Below are 19340 nucleotides of genomic sequence, written 5' to 3'. Positions count from 1 at the left end.
CCATCCTATAGAATCAATAATTGCTATATCAAATGGAGAACCCATTAATCCATATATTTGATCCTTAATTTGTATATCCCAATTACTATTACTATCTATATATGGTTGCAATCTAGATATTAAATTTTCAGATATGAAACGTTCTCTCTCCTTTTGATATTCTTCCATTATTTTTGATATAAATTCAGATTTTGTATCTATGTCATCTAATGTTAATTTCTTTTCAAGAAAGAATTTCAGAAGGGTTACAATTTTAGGTGATCCTGTATAATAAGCAAATTTTTCTAAGCTAGATAACATATAATATATGGTTGGGTGAATGAAGTTAACTCCCTTTATTCCATCATATCCAAATTTATTATACATTTTCCTTTTATCAATGTCTCCCAATACTTGATATGCTTCATTTATTTGTTTAAATTTTAACATTCCTTCATTAATTGAATATCTTGGTGGATAATATTGTTTTGCTAATTTAAAATAACTTTCAGAAATTTCATTCATATCTGCATTAACACCAACACCTAATACATCATAATATAATGTATCGGGTATTTCAATCGTTGGAGCTACTTCTGAATCTTGTTGAACTTCACTAACAGCTTCTATATTTTCTTGAATAGTAGATATTTCTTCTTGTACTTGACTTTCATCTACAGTTTGTTCTTCTACACTTTCACCTACAGTTTGTTCTTCTACACTTTCACCTACAGTTTGTTCTTCTACACTTTCATCAACAGTTTGTTCTTCTACATTTTCATCTACAGTTTGTTCTTCCTTGTACATGACTTTCATCTACAGTTTGTTCTTCTACCCTTTCATCTACAGTTTGTTCTTCTACCCTTTCATCTACAGTTTGTTCTTCTACATTTACATGAACAGATTCTTCTTCCTCATTTTCATCAACAGATTCTTCTTCCTCATTTTCATCAACAGATTCTTCTTCCTCATTTTCATTAACAGATCCTTCTTCCTCATTTTCATCAACAGATTCTTCTTCAGATGCAGATAACATATCAGCATATTTCTGTTTTTCCAAATCAAACAACAAATCTTCCTCTGTATAAAGAGCATCTGATGAATCATCATCCAAATATTCACCATCCTTTACGGTATCATAAAAGTTAACTGCTGAATTTTTAATACTAGCTTTTAAAGATGGTAATATATCACCATATTCATTTATTCGTTGTTCTCCAACTTCTTCTGCTGAATCTTCTTGTGGTTCAACTTTTTCGTAATCTTCACCCGCACAACATAACCATCCTCTTCTTCTTTTTTTTTTTTTTTGCTTTTCTGCTCTTTTCCTCATTTCTTTCTTCTGCCGCCTTTGCTGCTCTCATTCTAAACTTTTCAATTCACTATATGTTTAAAAGAAGAAAGGTCACTATTTATAATTTTTCTGCAAGAATATTGAATTTGGTTGGATAAAGCTTTCCAAGCGATTTGGTTCAAAACAGTCAATCTTCTATATTCTTCAAGATTTAAATACTTCTGTCTGTACCAGGTTTGAAATTGTTTGTTCAATCTTTCTTCAAGGTTATCTCCTCCTTGATTAATAAGTTTTAAGCATTCCCCATTTGCTCTCTAATACTTCTTTTGGCATATCATATTGAGACTGGTATTGACTGTAAGTGTTCTCTAATTTTTTTTTTAGAAATGCATATTTTTTTCTATTAATATCCATTATTTCATCCCATAAAGTTTGCATTGCTTTTATAATATCTTCTCCATTACTTCCTATGGTATCAACCCTTTGGTTATAGTCTAAAAGAGTTTTATCTACAATAAGTGGATTGAACTCCTTTGTATGAGGAATGGATTCATAGTTATTATTAAATTTATATCTATTTACATCAGTCATCAACTTATCATTAAATCCCAAAATATTTGTATGATCAATATCAGGATTACCTTCAAAGGTAAAAGTTGATTTTTCCGTGGGTAAACCAAATACTTGACTTACAACTATTGGGTTTTCAGTGTCAGCATATGGGTTTAATGGTAATTGTTCTCCATATAAATTTCTTGAGCATCTGTCAGTACATTTTATGCCAGAACATGAACTTCCATTATATCCAATATTACACTAAAAAAAAAAAATATATATATATATAATAACCACATATATACAAATTAAACATAAATAATATTTACATTTATTTAAAGAAAGAAAAAAAAAAAAAAAAACTTACATTTAAAATGATATATAGCATTCCAAGTATTGGAAGAACCAAACGCTTAGAACATAAAATTTTTAACAAACTTATATTTTCATTTTGTTTTTCTTCTTCAAAAGAATATATTGTGGGATTTTTTGCTTTTACACTTTGTGTACCCAAATATTGCTTTGAAAAAACAGAACTAAATGAACTATATGGTTTCATATTTATTTGAATAAGTGTTTGTTCTAAACACACACATATATATAATAATAAAAAAAAAAAAAAAAATACATATATATATTTTTTTTTTTTTTTTTCTTTTTTTTTTTATATATCTAAATAATATTACATATATATATATACATATATATTTGATTGTTTAATATTAAAAGAAAAAAAATATATTAAAATATAATATATAAATACATATAATAATTCTATATAATATGTATACATATATATTATATATATATATATATATATATATATATATATATATATATAATTTAATTTTATGAAACATTATATAAATATTAATAGTTATATAATTATATATTTTTCTTTTCGCTACATAAAAATAATTTTTTTTCAATTTTTTATAAAAAAATACAAATTTATAAAAAAAAAAAAAAAAAAAAAAATAGATAATATAGCTTTATTGATATAATTTTTCTTTTTTTCTATTTAGTGTTGTTTTATTTGAACTCCGAAAAACAAAATGAATGAATAAAGAACAGATTATAATTTATTTTTTATATGCCTTTATAAAATAAATGCATAAAACAAATACCTAATTATATAGTTGTCAAATTAAGTACAATATTTGAACCGCCCTATATATATATAATATATTTATAGTTATATTAAAATAAACTAGTTATTTTGTATTTTTTTTTAATATATATAGAGAACACCAAATTTAAATAATTATAAAAATATAGCTTTTTTTTTGAATGAAAAAAAAATAATTATATTAATATATATAATATTAATTAAATAAATAACAAAAAAAAGGCAACTCATATATTTAAAATGTAGAAAAATATAATTATATATTTATTATTTTATTATTTATATTTTTATATTATATATTTATATTATATTAATAATCATATAATAATATATTTTATTATATATAATTATATATATATTAATTATATGTTATATTCATATTTTTAAAAAATATATTTAAAAAGGTTCATTAATTTTAAAAGTATTAATTATTATAAATGAATATATATTTTTTTTTATAATTACATATTTCATTTTTTAATAAACTACTTTTCTAGAATAAATCTAAATTTTATTATATATAAATAAAATCACGAATGAAAATATATATAAAATAATTTTTCCTATTTTATAAATATTAATAAAAAATATATATTCTTTTGAAAAAAAAAAATTATTGAAAGTAACAATATATTAAGTTCATATATAAAAACTTTAATATAATATTATTATATATTATATAATAAATTATAATATAAAACATAATATATTTTATAAAATTACACTTTCAACATTTTTATACCTGATAATAATATGAAAAACAAATTTTAAAATGAATTTTAATTTATAAATATATTTAATTTTGCTGCGTTTCCAAAAAATAATCACGTTACATTTAAAATATATTTTTTTTGATATTTATAAATGGAAAGAATAATATATATGATAATTTTTATTTTTAAAAAAGGATCAGTTTAATTTTATTTGCTTTTTTTTTTTTTTTCTTTTTTATATTATCAATATATTTATATATAAATAATTTAAATTTATAAATAATATTAAAAACCTCTCCTCTTTTCCTTTTTCTTATTCAAATGTATATAATTGTATGATTATATATATTATATAATATTATGATAACATTCTTTTTGTATATTTTTTTGTATATTATATATTTTTACTCCCAAAAAAAAAAAAAAATAATAAAATAAAATAATAATAAATCAATCAAAAATTAAAATAGAATAATAAAAAAATGATGAATTTTATTAAATTAATTTTTTTTTTTTTTTTTTTTTTTTGTACATTAGTTATAATTGTAATTTATAAAAATATTAATAATTTTTTCTTTCACTAATAATATATATATATATATGAATTTTTTTTTTTTTATTATTCTCCAATAATTTTAAGTAGGTTTATTTTATTTTACCATTAAAATTTTCTTTTTGTATATTTAAATACATATAATAAATATTATATTTTCATTAAAATTGGTACTTTTATCTATTTTTTTTTCATGAAATTATTTTATCACATAAAATTTAAACTACATATATATATTATTATATATGTTGTCTTTATTTCTATTGTTTTCTTTATAATAATTTATTTATATATAGAATTTATTTTAAATTTATTAATATTTACCTAGGTATAATTTAAAAAAACTGAAATTAAATAACATACACATATATATGTATAAGTATAGATAGATAATCTCTGATTTAATTGACTTCTCATAATTTCAATACAAAATTCTTATATATCATTAATATATATATATATATATATTTATATATATTATTTAATACATTATATAATTTCTTAAAATATATATTACAAAATATGAACATTCTTATTAATATATAAAATTTCCATCCTTTATACTATACATTTACTTTTAAATTTTTTTTTTTGATATTCCTTTAAGAAATTTAATTTACATTTTATAATATGTATCAGACTTTGCAATTATTGAAATTTTCTTATTTATTATTTTTTTTTTTTCTTTTGGAATAATATTTATACGATGTAATTTTATGTGTCTTTTTATCATTAATAAAATTCCTAGGATATATATTTCAAGAGAATAAAACATACATTAATATTCCCATTTTATACATATGTATTTAAGAAATCTTTAGTTTTTTTTTTTTTTTTTTTGTTCCACAATATATATATATATATTTAGAACATTAAAATCCTAAATTATCTTATTATTTTTAGAATATGTAATTTTACGTTCCTACTGAATATTTTTCACATAATATATGTTACAATAATTTAAAAATATTTAAAAAAATAAATTTTTTTAAGAGAAAAATATATAATACCTTAAAATAGGAACATACTTAAATTTAATAAATGTACAATGAACCAAAATAAAATGAAATATATATATATATATATATATTATACTGTACATGGAAAATCAAATATTTTTTTAATCAATAATTGTATCTTATTATTTTTCTATTTTTAATTTTGTCTATATTAGCAACAATAAATCTTTTATAATGTATTGAAATATATACATTATATATTTATTTATATAAATTCAAATCATTATTTATTTTAATATATTATATCTAAATAAAAGAAATATTTATTTTCTTTAGCATTTATATATTAAAATAAAATATTTTGTAGTTTTAGCAAGTTTTATAATTTTTCCTTTAACCTGTAATATATATATATATATATATATATATATATATATATATATATATATATATATAATAATAATAATAATAATAATAATATAAAAATAATTAGTTAATTTATTAAAAGTAATACTTATTTATATATACATTATAATTAACAAATAAATCTTTTACATATATATTATCAAACTCCTTAAAAGCAATAAGTATAGGTATTATTATAAAACACATATTATTTATTGTGCCCTTCTTAATTTATCATTTGTCTTTTTTATTATGAGCTTTTTTATTGTTTTCTCTCTTTTCGTATTACTGGATTTTTTCTTTCGTACTTTTATTGAATCATTCGTTGAATTTGTTATAGATGATTTATTTAAACTTACTTCTTTCACTTCATTTTTTTCTTTTTTAAAACTTTCACAGTTTTCCTTTTTATTATCATTTTTTCGTAATAGACACATACCAGTTGAACATCCTTCGACAGTCTCACTATTCAAACGTTCTTCTTGCACTTCATTTTTTTCTGTATTGCAACTTTCACAGTTTTCTTTTTTATATATATATGTTATAAAATGTATTTGTATAGTATTATAAATTTTCAATTTATTTTACATGAAACAAAACATATATTATGGAAAGGAAGACTAAGAAACGCCTTGTAACAGAGGACATCAAAAAATTTTTGCTTTCAGAATTTATATCTTCTTCATCAGTTGTACTCATCTGATATAGTCCTAGATTTTTTTCCTGAGAATATATGGCCTCGGATAAAAAGCATGTAAAATTATTAAAAAATTTCATCATTAATATTTATATTAATATAAAATTTTATAGTTAGTAAAATGAATTTTACATATAAATAAATTATCCTTTAGAAATGTATTTACATAATATTGCAATTGTATAATATTTAAATGAATAGAAAATATTTTATTCTAAAAAAAAAAAAAAAAAAAAAAAAAAAAAATTATATTAATACAGACAATAATGGATATGACCTATCATACTACATTTTATACAAATATTTTTACATATAAATCTTATACATAAAATGAAAAACCAATGTCCATATAATATTTATATTGTATATTTATTGACAATTATAAATAATTATATATGTTTTACTTACATATTTATATCATAGTAAAACATATATAATTAATAATCCTTTAGTTTCCATTCTTATTTATGTTTTAGTTTTATTCAATTACGTTATATTTAAGAAGAATAAAATTTATTTCAGTGAATTTTATTTATAAGAAGGTTATATTTGTATTTTTTTGTAACTTTAATATTAATTTTTTTATATATATGTAGTGATTTATTGTGTGTGAGATTCAATTTATATTATGTATTTTATAATATACCTACCTTTATTTTACTTAATAGAATATTTTCTTTTTTATATTCATATGAAATTTATAATGGTTTTCCTTTGTTTTGCTTTGGGCAACAACATTTAATATTATATATATACATATATATATATATATTAACCATTTCTCTCCTTCATTATAAATTGTATAACTTATTATATTATGTAAATTAATTTTTTTTTTTTTATTACATATAATATTTTATATATTATATATATAATCCTATTTTTACAAACTATATTACTTCACAATATATAAATATATAATGTGGAACATTTAAAAATATATATTATATATACGACGTTATATATATACTGTGTTTTATACCTGGGAATTGCATATATACTATAATGTTATTTTAGAACACTTAGGATGTCAAAAAAATTGTAAAACCAACGATAAACAAATTAGAAAAAAGGATATCAATTACCATGAGAACTTAATTTCATGGTTTTAGATAAAATAAAAAAATATATATATAATTAAATTTAAACAATATGGTTCATTTTATTTTAATATTATTTAATGTTTGTTGTATTAACATTACTAAACAGTACATATATTCATATATATATATATATATAATCTAAAGTGTTTAAAACATAATATTTCCATATTTCTTTCTTATTTATTTCTTAGCGCAATAAAATGATTATTCTTTTATATACAAATGTTAATAAATTTCTTAATTACACAAAATATTATATATACGGTATTATTAGAAAACACTTTATAATAACTATATTGTAATTATTATAATATTAAAAAAAAACTAAACAAATAAGTATATATATATATATATAAGAAGACTCATATTTCTAATATTTGTTTAAAAAAATTATATATACGTTAATTTATATGATTAATATAATAATTATTTCTTAAAAATAAAATATATATATTTAATAAATTTTATTCCAGCACACATATCCGAATACAATAAAATATATCTCTCCATGTTTGTTTATTCTGCTAAAAAAAAAAATAGATTTGTATAAATTTATTATAAATAATTACATTTAATAATTTTAATAGATTTTGAAAACACTTACAATTAATATTTTATACATACTATAATTAAAAATATATTTCTTTTAATTTTTATAAAAATTATCTTTTCTTATTCACGTGTTTGGCAACAGTTTCTAAGAGCTCCTTATGATGTTTTTTATTTAATTCATTTATTACAGTCTTAAAATTTTCTAAGAATGAATAAATAAATTTTAATATATCATCATATGTATGTTTATCTTTAATTAAACTAAAAAACTTATTAGTGTATTCTACTTCTTCAATTGCTACTTCTTTAGAAAATCTGTAAATATATTCCTTCCACATTTCATCATATACAAAGAATTTAAAACCATATGCATCAGTACTTTTGAGTAATTCATTTATTACAGTCTTAAAATTTTCTAAGAATGAATAAATAAATTTTAATATATCATCATATGTATGTTTATCTTTAATTAAACTAAAAAACTTATTAGTGTATTCTACTTCTTCAATTGCTACTTCTTTAGAAAATCTGTAAATATATTCCTTCCACATTTCATCATATACAAAGAATTTAAAACCATATGCATCAGTACTTTTGAGAATATCATTATCTAAATATTTTTGTATTGATGCCTTTGACTCTTTGAATACATGATCCAAAACTTCTTTTGCAACACCCATTGTGTGAGACCAGATATATCTAAGATCGTCATTTGATGGACATTCTTCAAATGAATTTAGTACTTCAAATAATTCCTTTTCTGACAACCTTTTTGAAATATCATTATAATTTATATTACTTATTGAAATATTACTTTTATTTTCCACATGATTATTCTCATTATCATTATTAGTACTATGTTTATTTTCCTCTATCTTTTGTTCATCACATTTATTATTATTTTCACTGGATTTTGTTTTACTCATATCTTCTTTTTTAAGTTTTGAATTTTGTTTCCTTTTTGAACCTTTAAAATTTCTTTCTGCCTCAACTAAATTGCGTATATATACATTACAATTTTTAGCTATTTCTAAACTGCTATTTTCTAAGGAATTCTACATTAAAAAAAAAAAAATATATATACATATTATATAATACATATTTTATAGTAACATTAATTTATAAAAACAAATAAATAATAAAAATTCTTATACTTTTATATAATCAACTTACATTTAGAAATACATAATAAAATACAACGATATATAAACTTAAATAAACAAATTTAAATGACATATAATATAATTTTCTCTTCCGTTTCTTATAAGGACTATATAATGTAAAAATAGTACAATTCTTTTTGTTCGTCATATTGATAGTTTTATTATATATTTTCTTTAATATATAAAAAAAACAGATTAATACAAAAATAAAAATATTTTTATATATTAAAAAACCAAAAATATATGAATTTATAAATAAGCTATAATATATTGTATATATTATATTTCTACATTTTTATTTATAATTTAATGAAATATATGAAATAATTAAAAGAATAAAATAGTTATTTGAATAAAATATATAGAATTGTTTTTTTTTTTCCACATATATCTAAACAAAAGTCCAAATCATAAATTCAAGAATATTATCCATAATTCATAAAATAATCATTTAATAATTATTATGAATTAAAATATGTATGCGTTTTCTTTTTTTTTTTTTTTTTTTATAAAAATATTCTCCAAATGTACATTATAATACAAAATTATTTATTTATATATGATATGTGACAAACATCAAAAATGATATGTGTATGCTTATTTTTCTAATATATCTTATTATATATATATATATATATATATATATATATATATTTAATATTTTTTAAATACTCATATATTTCAATCAAATCTTATATTAACCTTTTTTAATCTGAAGAGGTTAATTAATCTATTCATCTTCATTTTTTACTATATAAATTAAGAATTTTATTAAATCATTAATATTATTATTGAATATATCAATTTATTATTTATTTTTGTTTTTTAATATTTGTTTTACGCTTACATATTTTTCTTTTAACATAAAATAGTACAGTTTATATATATATATATACAGAGAGAGAGAGAAAGAGAGACAAATGGATATTATATTTTTAAAATAAATGATAATCAGAGAGATAATGTTTTTTACCAAAATAAAGTCATATATATGATTTTTTTTTTTTTTTTTTGTTCTAATATATTATCAATCTAAATATGTATTTTAACATAAATATTATAAAATTAAATCTATTTAATAAGAAAAAATAAAATATAATAAATAAATTTAATTTTTAATAAAATATTATACCTTAAACATTTATTTATTTCTTATACAAAATATATATATTTTCTAAAAGTTATCATCATATTCCATAGTGTATATTACATATAATTTTTTATAGAAACCTATAATAGGGATTCACAGAAAATAAAAATGGAACATTCAAGAATAATAAAATAAAATATATTTCAATTCACTTACTACAACATACTTTAATATAAATATAGTATGAATCAAATATTATTATATACATATATCTATATGTATATAATATTATAAATTTTATTTTCCTATATAGTATATAATTAAACCTGTAGGCATGAAATGAACTAATTTCTCATAAATACAAAATGAATAATCATACTATTATCAAATAATTACAACATCTTATATATTAAAATTTTTAATACAAATCTTTTATAAAATAAATATAATTAATAATAAATATTAATCATTTTGTATATTTCTATAAAAATAAATCAACATACATTTGATATTTCGTTTTCATTCCCTATATTATTTATTTAATTTTTACTTTATTTTCACATACATATATATATATATATATATATATATTGTAATATGGTATAATATATTTTATAGGATCTGTTCTTTTATTTATATTTTTGCTTAAACATTTTTATTTACATAAGTTATTTATATATATTATAAACTATATGTATATATATTTTTTCTTTTTCTTATTGTTTTCTTTTTTTAACTGTATTTTAGAAATTATAATAATAATTAAAATATTTTTATTTGGAAATATATATATGTATAAAACATTACCATATTATAAATATAATGATATAAATATATATACTATTCTATTTTAGTATTTTTATATATATATAGTAATATATCAACCAAATGATATAATAAAAATAAAAAAAGATCATTTTTTGTGCGTATTTTATTCACTTTTTTTTTTCTTTTGATGTCGTATTATTTATAAAATTTACTATATTTATATAGTAATATAAAATGTAATTAAATAATGTGCAAAATATAAATTAATTTATAATACATATAACATATATTATATTCTTTATTGTTCCAATATAATCTATTTTATTATTTTTGCTTAATTACAAATATTCATTATTATGTATTAAAAATGTGATTTGGTACAAATATTAAATTATAATATATATATTTTTTTTAATTATATATTTTGAGTATATATAAATATATTAATTTATAATATAATATAATACAACGTTATGATATCTTATATATTATGATAATAAAACAAATTAAATGTTTATAATAAAACCCTTTTCATCTTTTTATAAATTATAATATATAATTAGCCATTATTAATAGTTTAATAATTTTTTTCATTTATAATTGTTGTGTAATATAAAAAAATTATATAAATATAAGTTAATTTTTTTATTTATAAAAATACATAATTTCATATATATTCATATTTACCAAAAATATTAAAAAATTGAAATAAATTCCATAATACACATATCATATATTATTTTTTTTTTTTTAAATAATATATTTGGTTATTTATGAAATAACTTATAAAAATATTATTGTTTCCCTTTTTGTATCTTACAAGCATATTTTTAAATTAATGTTTTAAAAAAATAAAATAAATATAAACAAATAAAAAATTAGCAATAACATTTACTATTAATACAATATGTCATTATATTATTTTCCTATTAAACATATTTTAAAAACACATTATTTTTTTTGCAAAATATATGGAACACATAATATGTGCAATAAAAGCATTTTCCCCTGTGGTGCTATATTTACTTATGAATTAAAATAATATTATATTAATATATATATATATATATATATATTATATATATAATATATATTTTTAATATTAATACACATATAAATAAAAAATTCTGATAAAAAAAATTATATTTCTTATGTTACTTTTTCATAAATTATTTATATATAATTTGAATAATTATATTAATAATACCTTAAATTTTTTTTTTTTTTTTTTTTTTTCCCCTTATTTACGTAGTATACTAAAAAAATTATCATAATTGTTAAGATACAATATTTTTATATATTTTATATTTTAATAATTTGTTATATTTAATTTATCATAATATATGTTATTCACTTAAAATATTAAGAGAATTATTATTCTATGTTAAAAATATATGGACATATTATATTGTAATTATTTGTTTAATAATATGTGTTCAACTTCTTTATTTATTTATTTATTTATTTTATACCAATTAAAATATATTTCTAATTATTCTCCTTACGTTTTTAAAACATTTAGATGATAATAAATATTATTTACATATCATTTTAAATTTTTAAATTATTTTATTTTATATTCAAAATATACCATTTATTTATATTCCAATAATTTTATTTTAATTTTTTATATGTTTATATAAATATCAATATATGCATAATTATAATAATTTTACTTTATATTCCTTTTTTTTTTTTTTTTTTGGAGTATAATAATATGTATAATAAATATATAATAATTAGATGATAAAAAAAATAATTAATAATATACAAAATATGCAAAACATTTTTATCTACCATTTATATACACATATAATGTATATTTATGTATTATGTAGAATATATTCTTTTAATATATATATAATGTAGTATATATACAAAATTTGTATATTTTATTTAGAAATTATTTTTTTTATTTTATGGAAAAAAATACCTTACATATTATACATACATAATACATATATATATATATATATATATATATATATATATATATATATATAATATGTATATATTTTAAATATAAAATTGAATACATACAAAATTAGCTTCCAATAATATATAAAATAATTTTAGATTTTTATATTTTTTTATTCTTTAATAAAATTTTTAAATGCAAATTATTTTTTTTATTTAGTTCTTATATCATTTTTAAACCTTTTATATCTGGAAATATATTATTTTTAAAAATTTTTAAGAAAATACAAAAGATACATAAGATAGATGAATATACTGTTCTATTCATAATAATATGTAAAAAATAACATTTTTAACCTTAAAAAATATAGAAATAATATATAAATTGATAATTTCTAATATGTATACAAAAAGAAAAAAAGTAAAATTAAAGTCTTTTTTATTATATTTTTTATTTATTATAAAAAAATTAAAATTTTTATCATTTTTCAAAATTTAATTTTTTTAAATATAATAAAATTTATTATTCTCTAAAAATAAATTTATCATACTTCTGTATTTTTTAATATTTTTTAAAAAAATATTAAGCCACATAAAAAATAAATTATAAATTAAAATTAAAAAAAAGAATCTTATTTTAAAAAAATATAATTAAATTTAGAACTCATTTTATTATAAAATTAATTAATTTTGTTTTAGTTATATATCACATATTTTTATTTTTTTTAAAACATTTATAAATTTTTCATCAACTTTGCTTTTAAGTTTCTCCATTTTTAATACTTCAATTTTTTTTTTTTTTAAAGAAAATTAAATAATTATAAATAATTCCCTTCCTTTATAATTAAAAGTAAAAAAACAATTAAACAATTATAATATATATAGATGTTTTTTTTTTTTCATTTTGTATATGCTCAAAAATTAGTATTCCATATTTTATAGATATCATATATTATATTATTATATTTATATATTTTTTTTTTTATTTTTTTTCTGTATTTATACAGTTATTTAATAAAAATGGTTTCCTTCTCAAAAAATAAAGTATTATCCGCTGCCGTCTTTGCTTCCGTACTATTGTTAGATAACGTAAGGATTTTAATTGCAAATATAAATAAATATATGAATTAATTATAAAAATACATATAATAATATTATATATATGTGTGTATGTAAAATCTTTCATTTTTAATTTCTTTTTTATTCTTATAGAATAACTCCGAATTAAATAATAATTCGTATAGCAAAAATGCAAAAGGATTTAATTCAAATAAGAGATTGTTACAAGAAACTCAAGCACATGTAGATGATAATAATCATAACGTTCACGAACATGACTCGCATCACGCAGGTGCTGCCCATCATGCTCACCATGTAGGTGCTGCCCATCATGCTCATCATGCAGGTGATGCCCATCATGCTCACCATGTAGGTGCTGCCCATCATGCTCATCATGCAGGTGATGCCCATCATGCTCACCATGCAGGTGCTGCCCATCATGCTCACCATGCAGGTGCTGCCCATCATGCTCACCATGCAGGTGCTGCTCTGCTCCCATGCAGTGCTCATCCACCATGTAGGTGCTGCCCATCATGCTCACTCATGCAGGTGCTGCCCATCATGCTCATCATGCAGGTGCTGCCCATCATGCTCATCATGCTGGTGCTGCCCATCATGCTCATCATGCTGGTGCTGCCCATCATGCTCACCATGTAGGTGCTACCCATCATGGACATCATTTTAACCATGATGAACACGATTCACATGATTTACATCATTTCCATCATGCAAACGGTGTACATAATTTTGACGATTCACACCACGATGCCGCTCACCATGATGCCGCACACCACGATGCCGCACACCATGATGCCGCTCACCACGATGCCGCTCACCACGATGCCGCTCACCACGATGCTGCTCACCACGATGCTGCTCACCACGATGCTGCTCACCACGATGCTGCTCACCACGATGCCGCACACCATAATACCACCAAGCATTACTTACACTAAATGCATTTAATCGAAGATTAAAAATATTATAAAAATAAAAACATAAGCATAGAAATATCAAAATACATATAAATTTTTTTTTCTTTTAATCTTCCTCATAAATATAGAATAATGAATTATTTAAAACATATCATTATTCGTTTATTTACTTTTAATATTATTGTTTCTGTATTTTTCATTTATTATCTATACATAAAAATAACTTACAATTTTATTAATAAACGTATAAGTTTATTAATTCACATTTTATGATTTATAGCATAGCGATTTTTTTATTGTCTGTATTTTTTTTTTTTTTCTTTTTAATTGTGTTTTATTTTTATTATTGTTCTTTTTATAGTATTTTTTTATAGGAAGAAGTATTTTCTAAGAACTTATAATAATAATATATAAAAATTGTAACAAAAATTATATATATCTTATACAATATGGACATAAAAGTACAACATTAATTTTTAGCTTTAATATTTTTATTACTAATCATTTAAATTTTAAATTTTCCTTTTTAAACATATGTTAAATATTTAAATCTCATTAAACATAAGAATATATATATATATATATATATATATTTAAAAGGAAAAAAAAAAAAAAAAAAAAATATATAATAATATATTATTACTATTTTTATTTTTTTTTTTTTTTTCTCATTAATATATTATTATATATTTGCAAGATATGCATATATATAAAAACAACAATCTATATATCATGAATAATATGTCAAGAAAATGTATTTTTAAAATCATATAGATCTGTTATTTCATAACCGTATATATATATATATATATATATATATATATATATTTATGAAAATGAATGAATTTAGTTTTTCATAGTTTTTGTTATATTACTATATAAATGATATTATGAGCAAAATATTATTATATATATATATATATATATATATATATAACTTATTATATAGAATATATCTTTTCATGTATTTCATAATATTATTATATAGTTAATTTTTATATTGTTTATATAATTGGTCTTTTAAAATTGTCAAATTTATCTAAACATGAAAATAAGTATATTTTTATTTTAAAAAGTTTTACTTTTTTATTATTTATTGCATAAAACATATTATTATATTCATATGATACATATAACAATTTCACTCCAATATCATATAACCGTTTTTCCCATCATCCTTCAGAATGTTTTTCTTTAGGTGTCCCACCACAGTGTGTTAATATAATCTTTTTGTATTTAGACAAACACCATTCTTCATAATTTTTTTAAATACTTATTATATCATCTCCTAATTTACATACAACCAATGTTTTAATCCATACATTAACTACAAAATTACGTTGTATATTTTCTTTTAATTCCTTAATAAGTAATATTTTTTATATTCATTTAATTGTTGTGCCAGATCATTATAATTAAAATTTTTTCATGGTCACTTAAATATATTATTTAAATAATTAACATTATCTTTAATTGCATCAATATTATTTAATGTTTTTATAATACTCTCATCTATTCGTTGTCTTAAAACTTTTTTTTTCTCTGTTTTTCATAATCTCTTTGTTTTTTTTTTGTTTGACATCTTTTTTAATTGATTAATAATTTAATTCGGCTTCAAATTCATTATGAGGTTCTTTTTCTGATTCATCTCCTGATTCGTTTACGGATCCTTCGTCAGAATCATTAGAATCTTCTTTTAATGTATCATAGCATATATCATGTTTAATGTTTCCTGAATAATATTTTCTATATACTCCATTGGTTTGATGATAATTATTTCTGAGTGCCCTATATATATACCAATATATTATTCAGATAAATGTCTCAAACAAATGAAACAAAATTTGAATCTAAAATAATATTTTCATCATTCCTATATACATTGCAAAAATATATATATATATATATATATTCATAGAGTATATTAATTATATATATATATATATATATATATATATATATATATATATATATATGTTTGTATTCAAAAACATTTTAATGATCTCATAATTTTTTTTCAAATTGAATATAAAGATTAATTTCACACTCTTTTAAATAAACAATATTATTTTATTATATACATATATAACAATAAATCAACAGATTTACACATACGTTATATACTTTCCTTATTAATTATTATTGAAAAAAATTAAAAATATATTTTAATAAAAATAAATAGAAAATAATATAAATAATAGACAAAGTACAAATGATTATATTTGAAATAAAAAATAATTTCAACAACCAAATATAAAAATATAATTTAGACAAAAATATTATAATTATAAAAATGAAGAAATAAAGATAAACAAAATATGAAAATACAAAGTAGAACTAATTTTTTTTAATTATTAAAAAAAATAAATAAAAAAATATATAAATATATATATTATATATATATATATATTATATTCCATAACATCTTATTTTTTTTGTTCTATCTTTTATATATTCAGTAGTTAACTTTATATTGGTTTTTCTTATTTGGTATACCAAAAAATTTTATTTGAAAATGTTATAAGAGGGTTTATATTTTTCACAGAAAATATAATAATAAAATAAAATAATGATTATAATGAAAAATAAAAACAATATTATATACAAATAAGAATATATATATATATATATATATATATATATATATATATATATTTATTTATTTATTTATTTCAAAATATAACATAGTTTATACATATACAGAATTTCTTTGTTATTACATTATAAGGAAATAGAAATAATTTATGAAAAAATATAATATATATTGAAATATAAATAAATAATATGCATATTATTTTTTTTCTCTTTTTTTTATAGATATATTCTTGAGAATATAAACCTTTAAATGTATTCCCATAAGATCAAAATGACATAATAATTCTATATTTTAGTCATATAATATTTAGCAACAAGAAGAGAATGAATTTGAACAAAATTATTTTGGTTATATAATTCTCGCTTGTATATATTTTGATTTATTTTCATAAATAAATTTTTTTAATCATTTACACATTCAATTAATTTATAACATAAATAATCTTAGGAGTTTAAAATATTTTATAAATATAAAAATATATAAAGTTTTTTATAAAAAAATATAAATTTTTCCTTTTCTTTTTTTTTTTTATATATTTTTTAATAACTATTAGCATAATTATTTTGTTCCTATTTCAGATAAAATTTACGTTTAAAGGAAATAAAATATAAATTTAACATATAATTTTTTTAATTAATATTAAAACCACAAACTTTATATTATATATATATATATATATATATATATATATATATGTGTATATTCATTTAATAACAAGGATGCTATTATATATTTAAATAATATTTTAAAAGGTAAACATTACATATACAACATATTCTTAATAATACATAAATTTTCATATTTTATTAAAGAATAAAATAAAAGAATATTATAATATTCATATGTATTTTAATATATATATATATATATATATATCATGATAAATATTATTTCAATAAATTCTTTTTATATATTAATAATATTAAACATACATCAATAGATTTATAAAAAAAAATATTATAAATAATATTAAATACACACATAAAAAAATAATCATTTTATAAAAATCTTATTGTAATTTCTTATTTTTTCGTTATTTATTTATAAGATTATTATACTTTTCACATTTTTTTTACAATAATATTATTGTAGTACATATGTAATTATAATTTTTTTAAGAAATTCCAAGTAATTTTAAATAATTAAAATTACGAGAAATACTGTTTATTAAATATATTTTTTTAACAACTCATAATTTTGAATAATATTATTCTATGTATTTTTTTTTTTTTTTTTTTTTTCAATCCTATTTAATTGTTTTTATATTTCTCATATTTTCAACATATAAATATATTTCACCAAAAAAAAAAAAAAAATAAAATAAATTAAAAATATATAGAATAATATATTGTACACCTATATGTAAGCATTAAAAAAAAAATGCAAGGAATTTTTATTAACGGTATATTTAGCAAAAAGTAAAAATCCATTTTAACAAAAAAAGTACAATTATTCAAAGAATTCAAAGCTATATATGTAGAAAGTTTTTTCTTATTTTTATCAATACATTATACAATAAAATACCAAAAGTGTTTTCTAATATATTTTTTATTCCTTATATATTTTATATTCATACATATATATACATACATATATACGGAAGGAAAATAAATATATAGATACTATTTTTTTTTTTTTTTTCATCCATTTTAAATATTAAATGAAAAAAACATAAATTTACAAATCAAAAATCACATATAAATATATGCATATTAATTCAATATAATATCAATTGTTGATATATTTTTTTTATTAAAAAATTATTAATTTCTTTAAATGCGTAATAAAAAAAAATACTCTATATTTTTATAATTATAGATACTTCAAATTAAAGAGAATAATTAAAAAAACAAATAAAATATGAAATAATATT

General features: G+C 17.5%; 3 protein-coding genes and 1 pseudogene across 4 annotated transcripts; all 4 read right to left on the bottom strand.

Annotated features, from left to right (window-relative positions):
• Window positions 1-1312, bottom strand: PADL01_0016500 (annotated as a pseudogene). Its single transcript has 2 exons — window positions 790-1312; window positions 1-722 (listed from the first exon to the last, which is right to left on the bottom strand). Coding segments are annotated over exons 1-2 (1245 nt in total).
• A 41-nt stretch (window positions 1313-1353) lies between these two features.
• Window positions 1354-2387, bottom strand: PADL01_0016400 (ring-infected erythrocyte surface antigen, putative; the record flags this gene model as incomplete). The annotated part of the gene is made up of 3 exons (XM_028680407.1): window positions 1354-1494; window positions 1595-2089; window positions 2196-2387. The coding sequence occupies 3 exons, from the start codon at window positions 2385-2387 to the stop codon at window positions 1354-1356; spliced, it is 828 nt and encodes a 275-aa protein (XP_028541185.1).
• A 3412-nt stretch (window positions 2388-5799) lies between these two features.
• PADL01_0016300 (Plasmodium exported protein, unknown function) lies at window positions 5800-6367 on the bottom strand (the record flags this gene model as incomplete). Its single annotated transcript, XM_028680406.1, has 2 exons — window positions 5800-6110; window positions 6217-6367. The coding sequence occupies 2 exons, from the start codon at window positions 6365-6367 to the stop codon at window positions 5800-5802; spliced, it is 462 nt and encodes a 153-aa protein (XP_028541184.1).
• Window positions 6368-8049: 1682 nt separating this feature from the next.
• On the bottom strand, window positions 8050-9250 carry PADL01_0016200 (Plasmodium exported protein (PHISTa), unknown function; the record flags this gene model as incomplete). The annotated part of the gene is made up of 2 exons (XM_028680405.1): window positions 8050-8994; window positions 9113-9250. The coding sequence occupies 2 exons, from the start codon at window positions 9248-9250 to the stop codon at window positions 8050-8052; spliced, it is 1083 nt and encodes a 360-aa protein (XP_028541183.1).
• Window positions 9251-19340: the final 10090 nt, after the last annotated feature.

Source organism: Plasmodium sp. gorilla clade G2 (genome assembly GCF_900097015.1).
Source record: "Plasmodium sp. gorilla clade G2 genome assembly, contig: PADLG01_00_21, whole genome shotgun sequence".
Taxonomy (NCBI): Eukaryota; Apicomplexa; class Aconoidasida; order Haemosporida; family Plasmodiidae; genus Plasmodium; species Plasmodium adleri (nom. inval.).
This window is presented reverse-complemented; position numbering and strand designations above follow the sequence as displayed.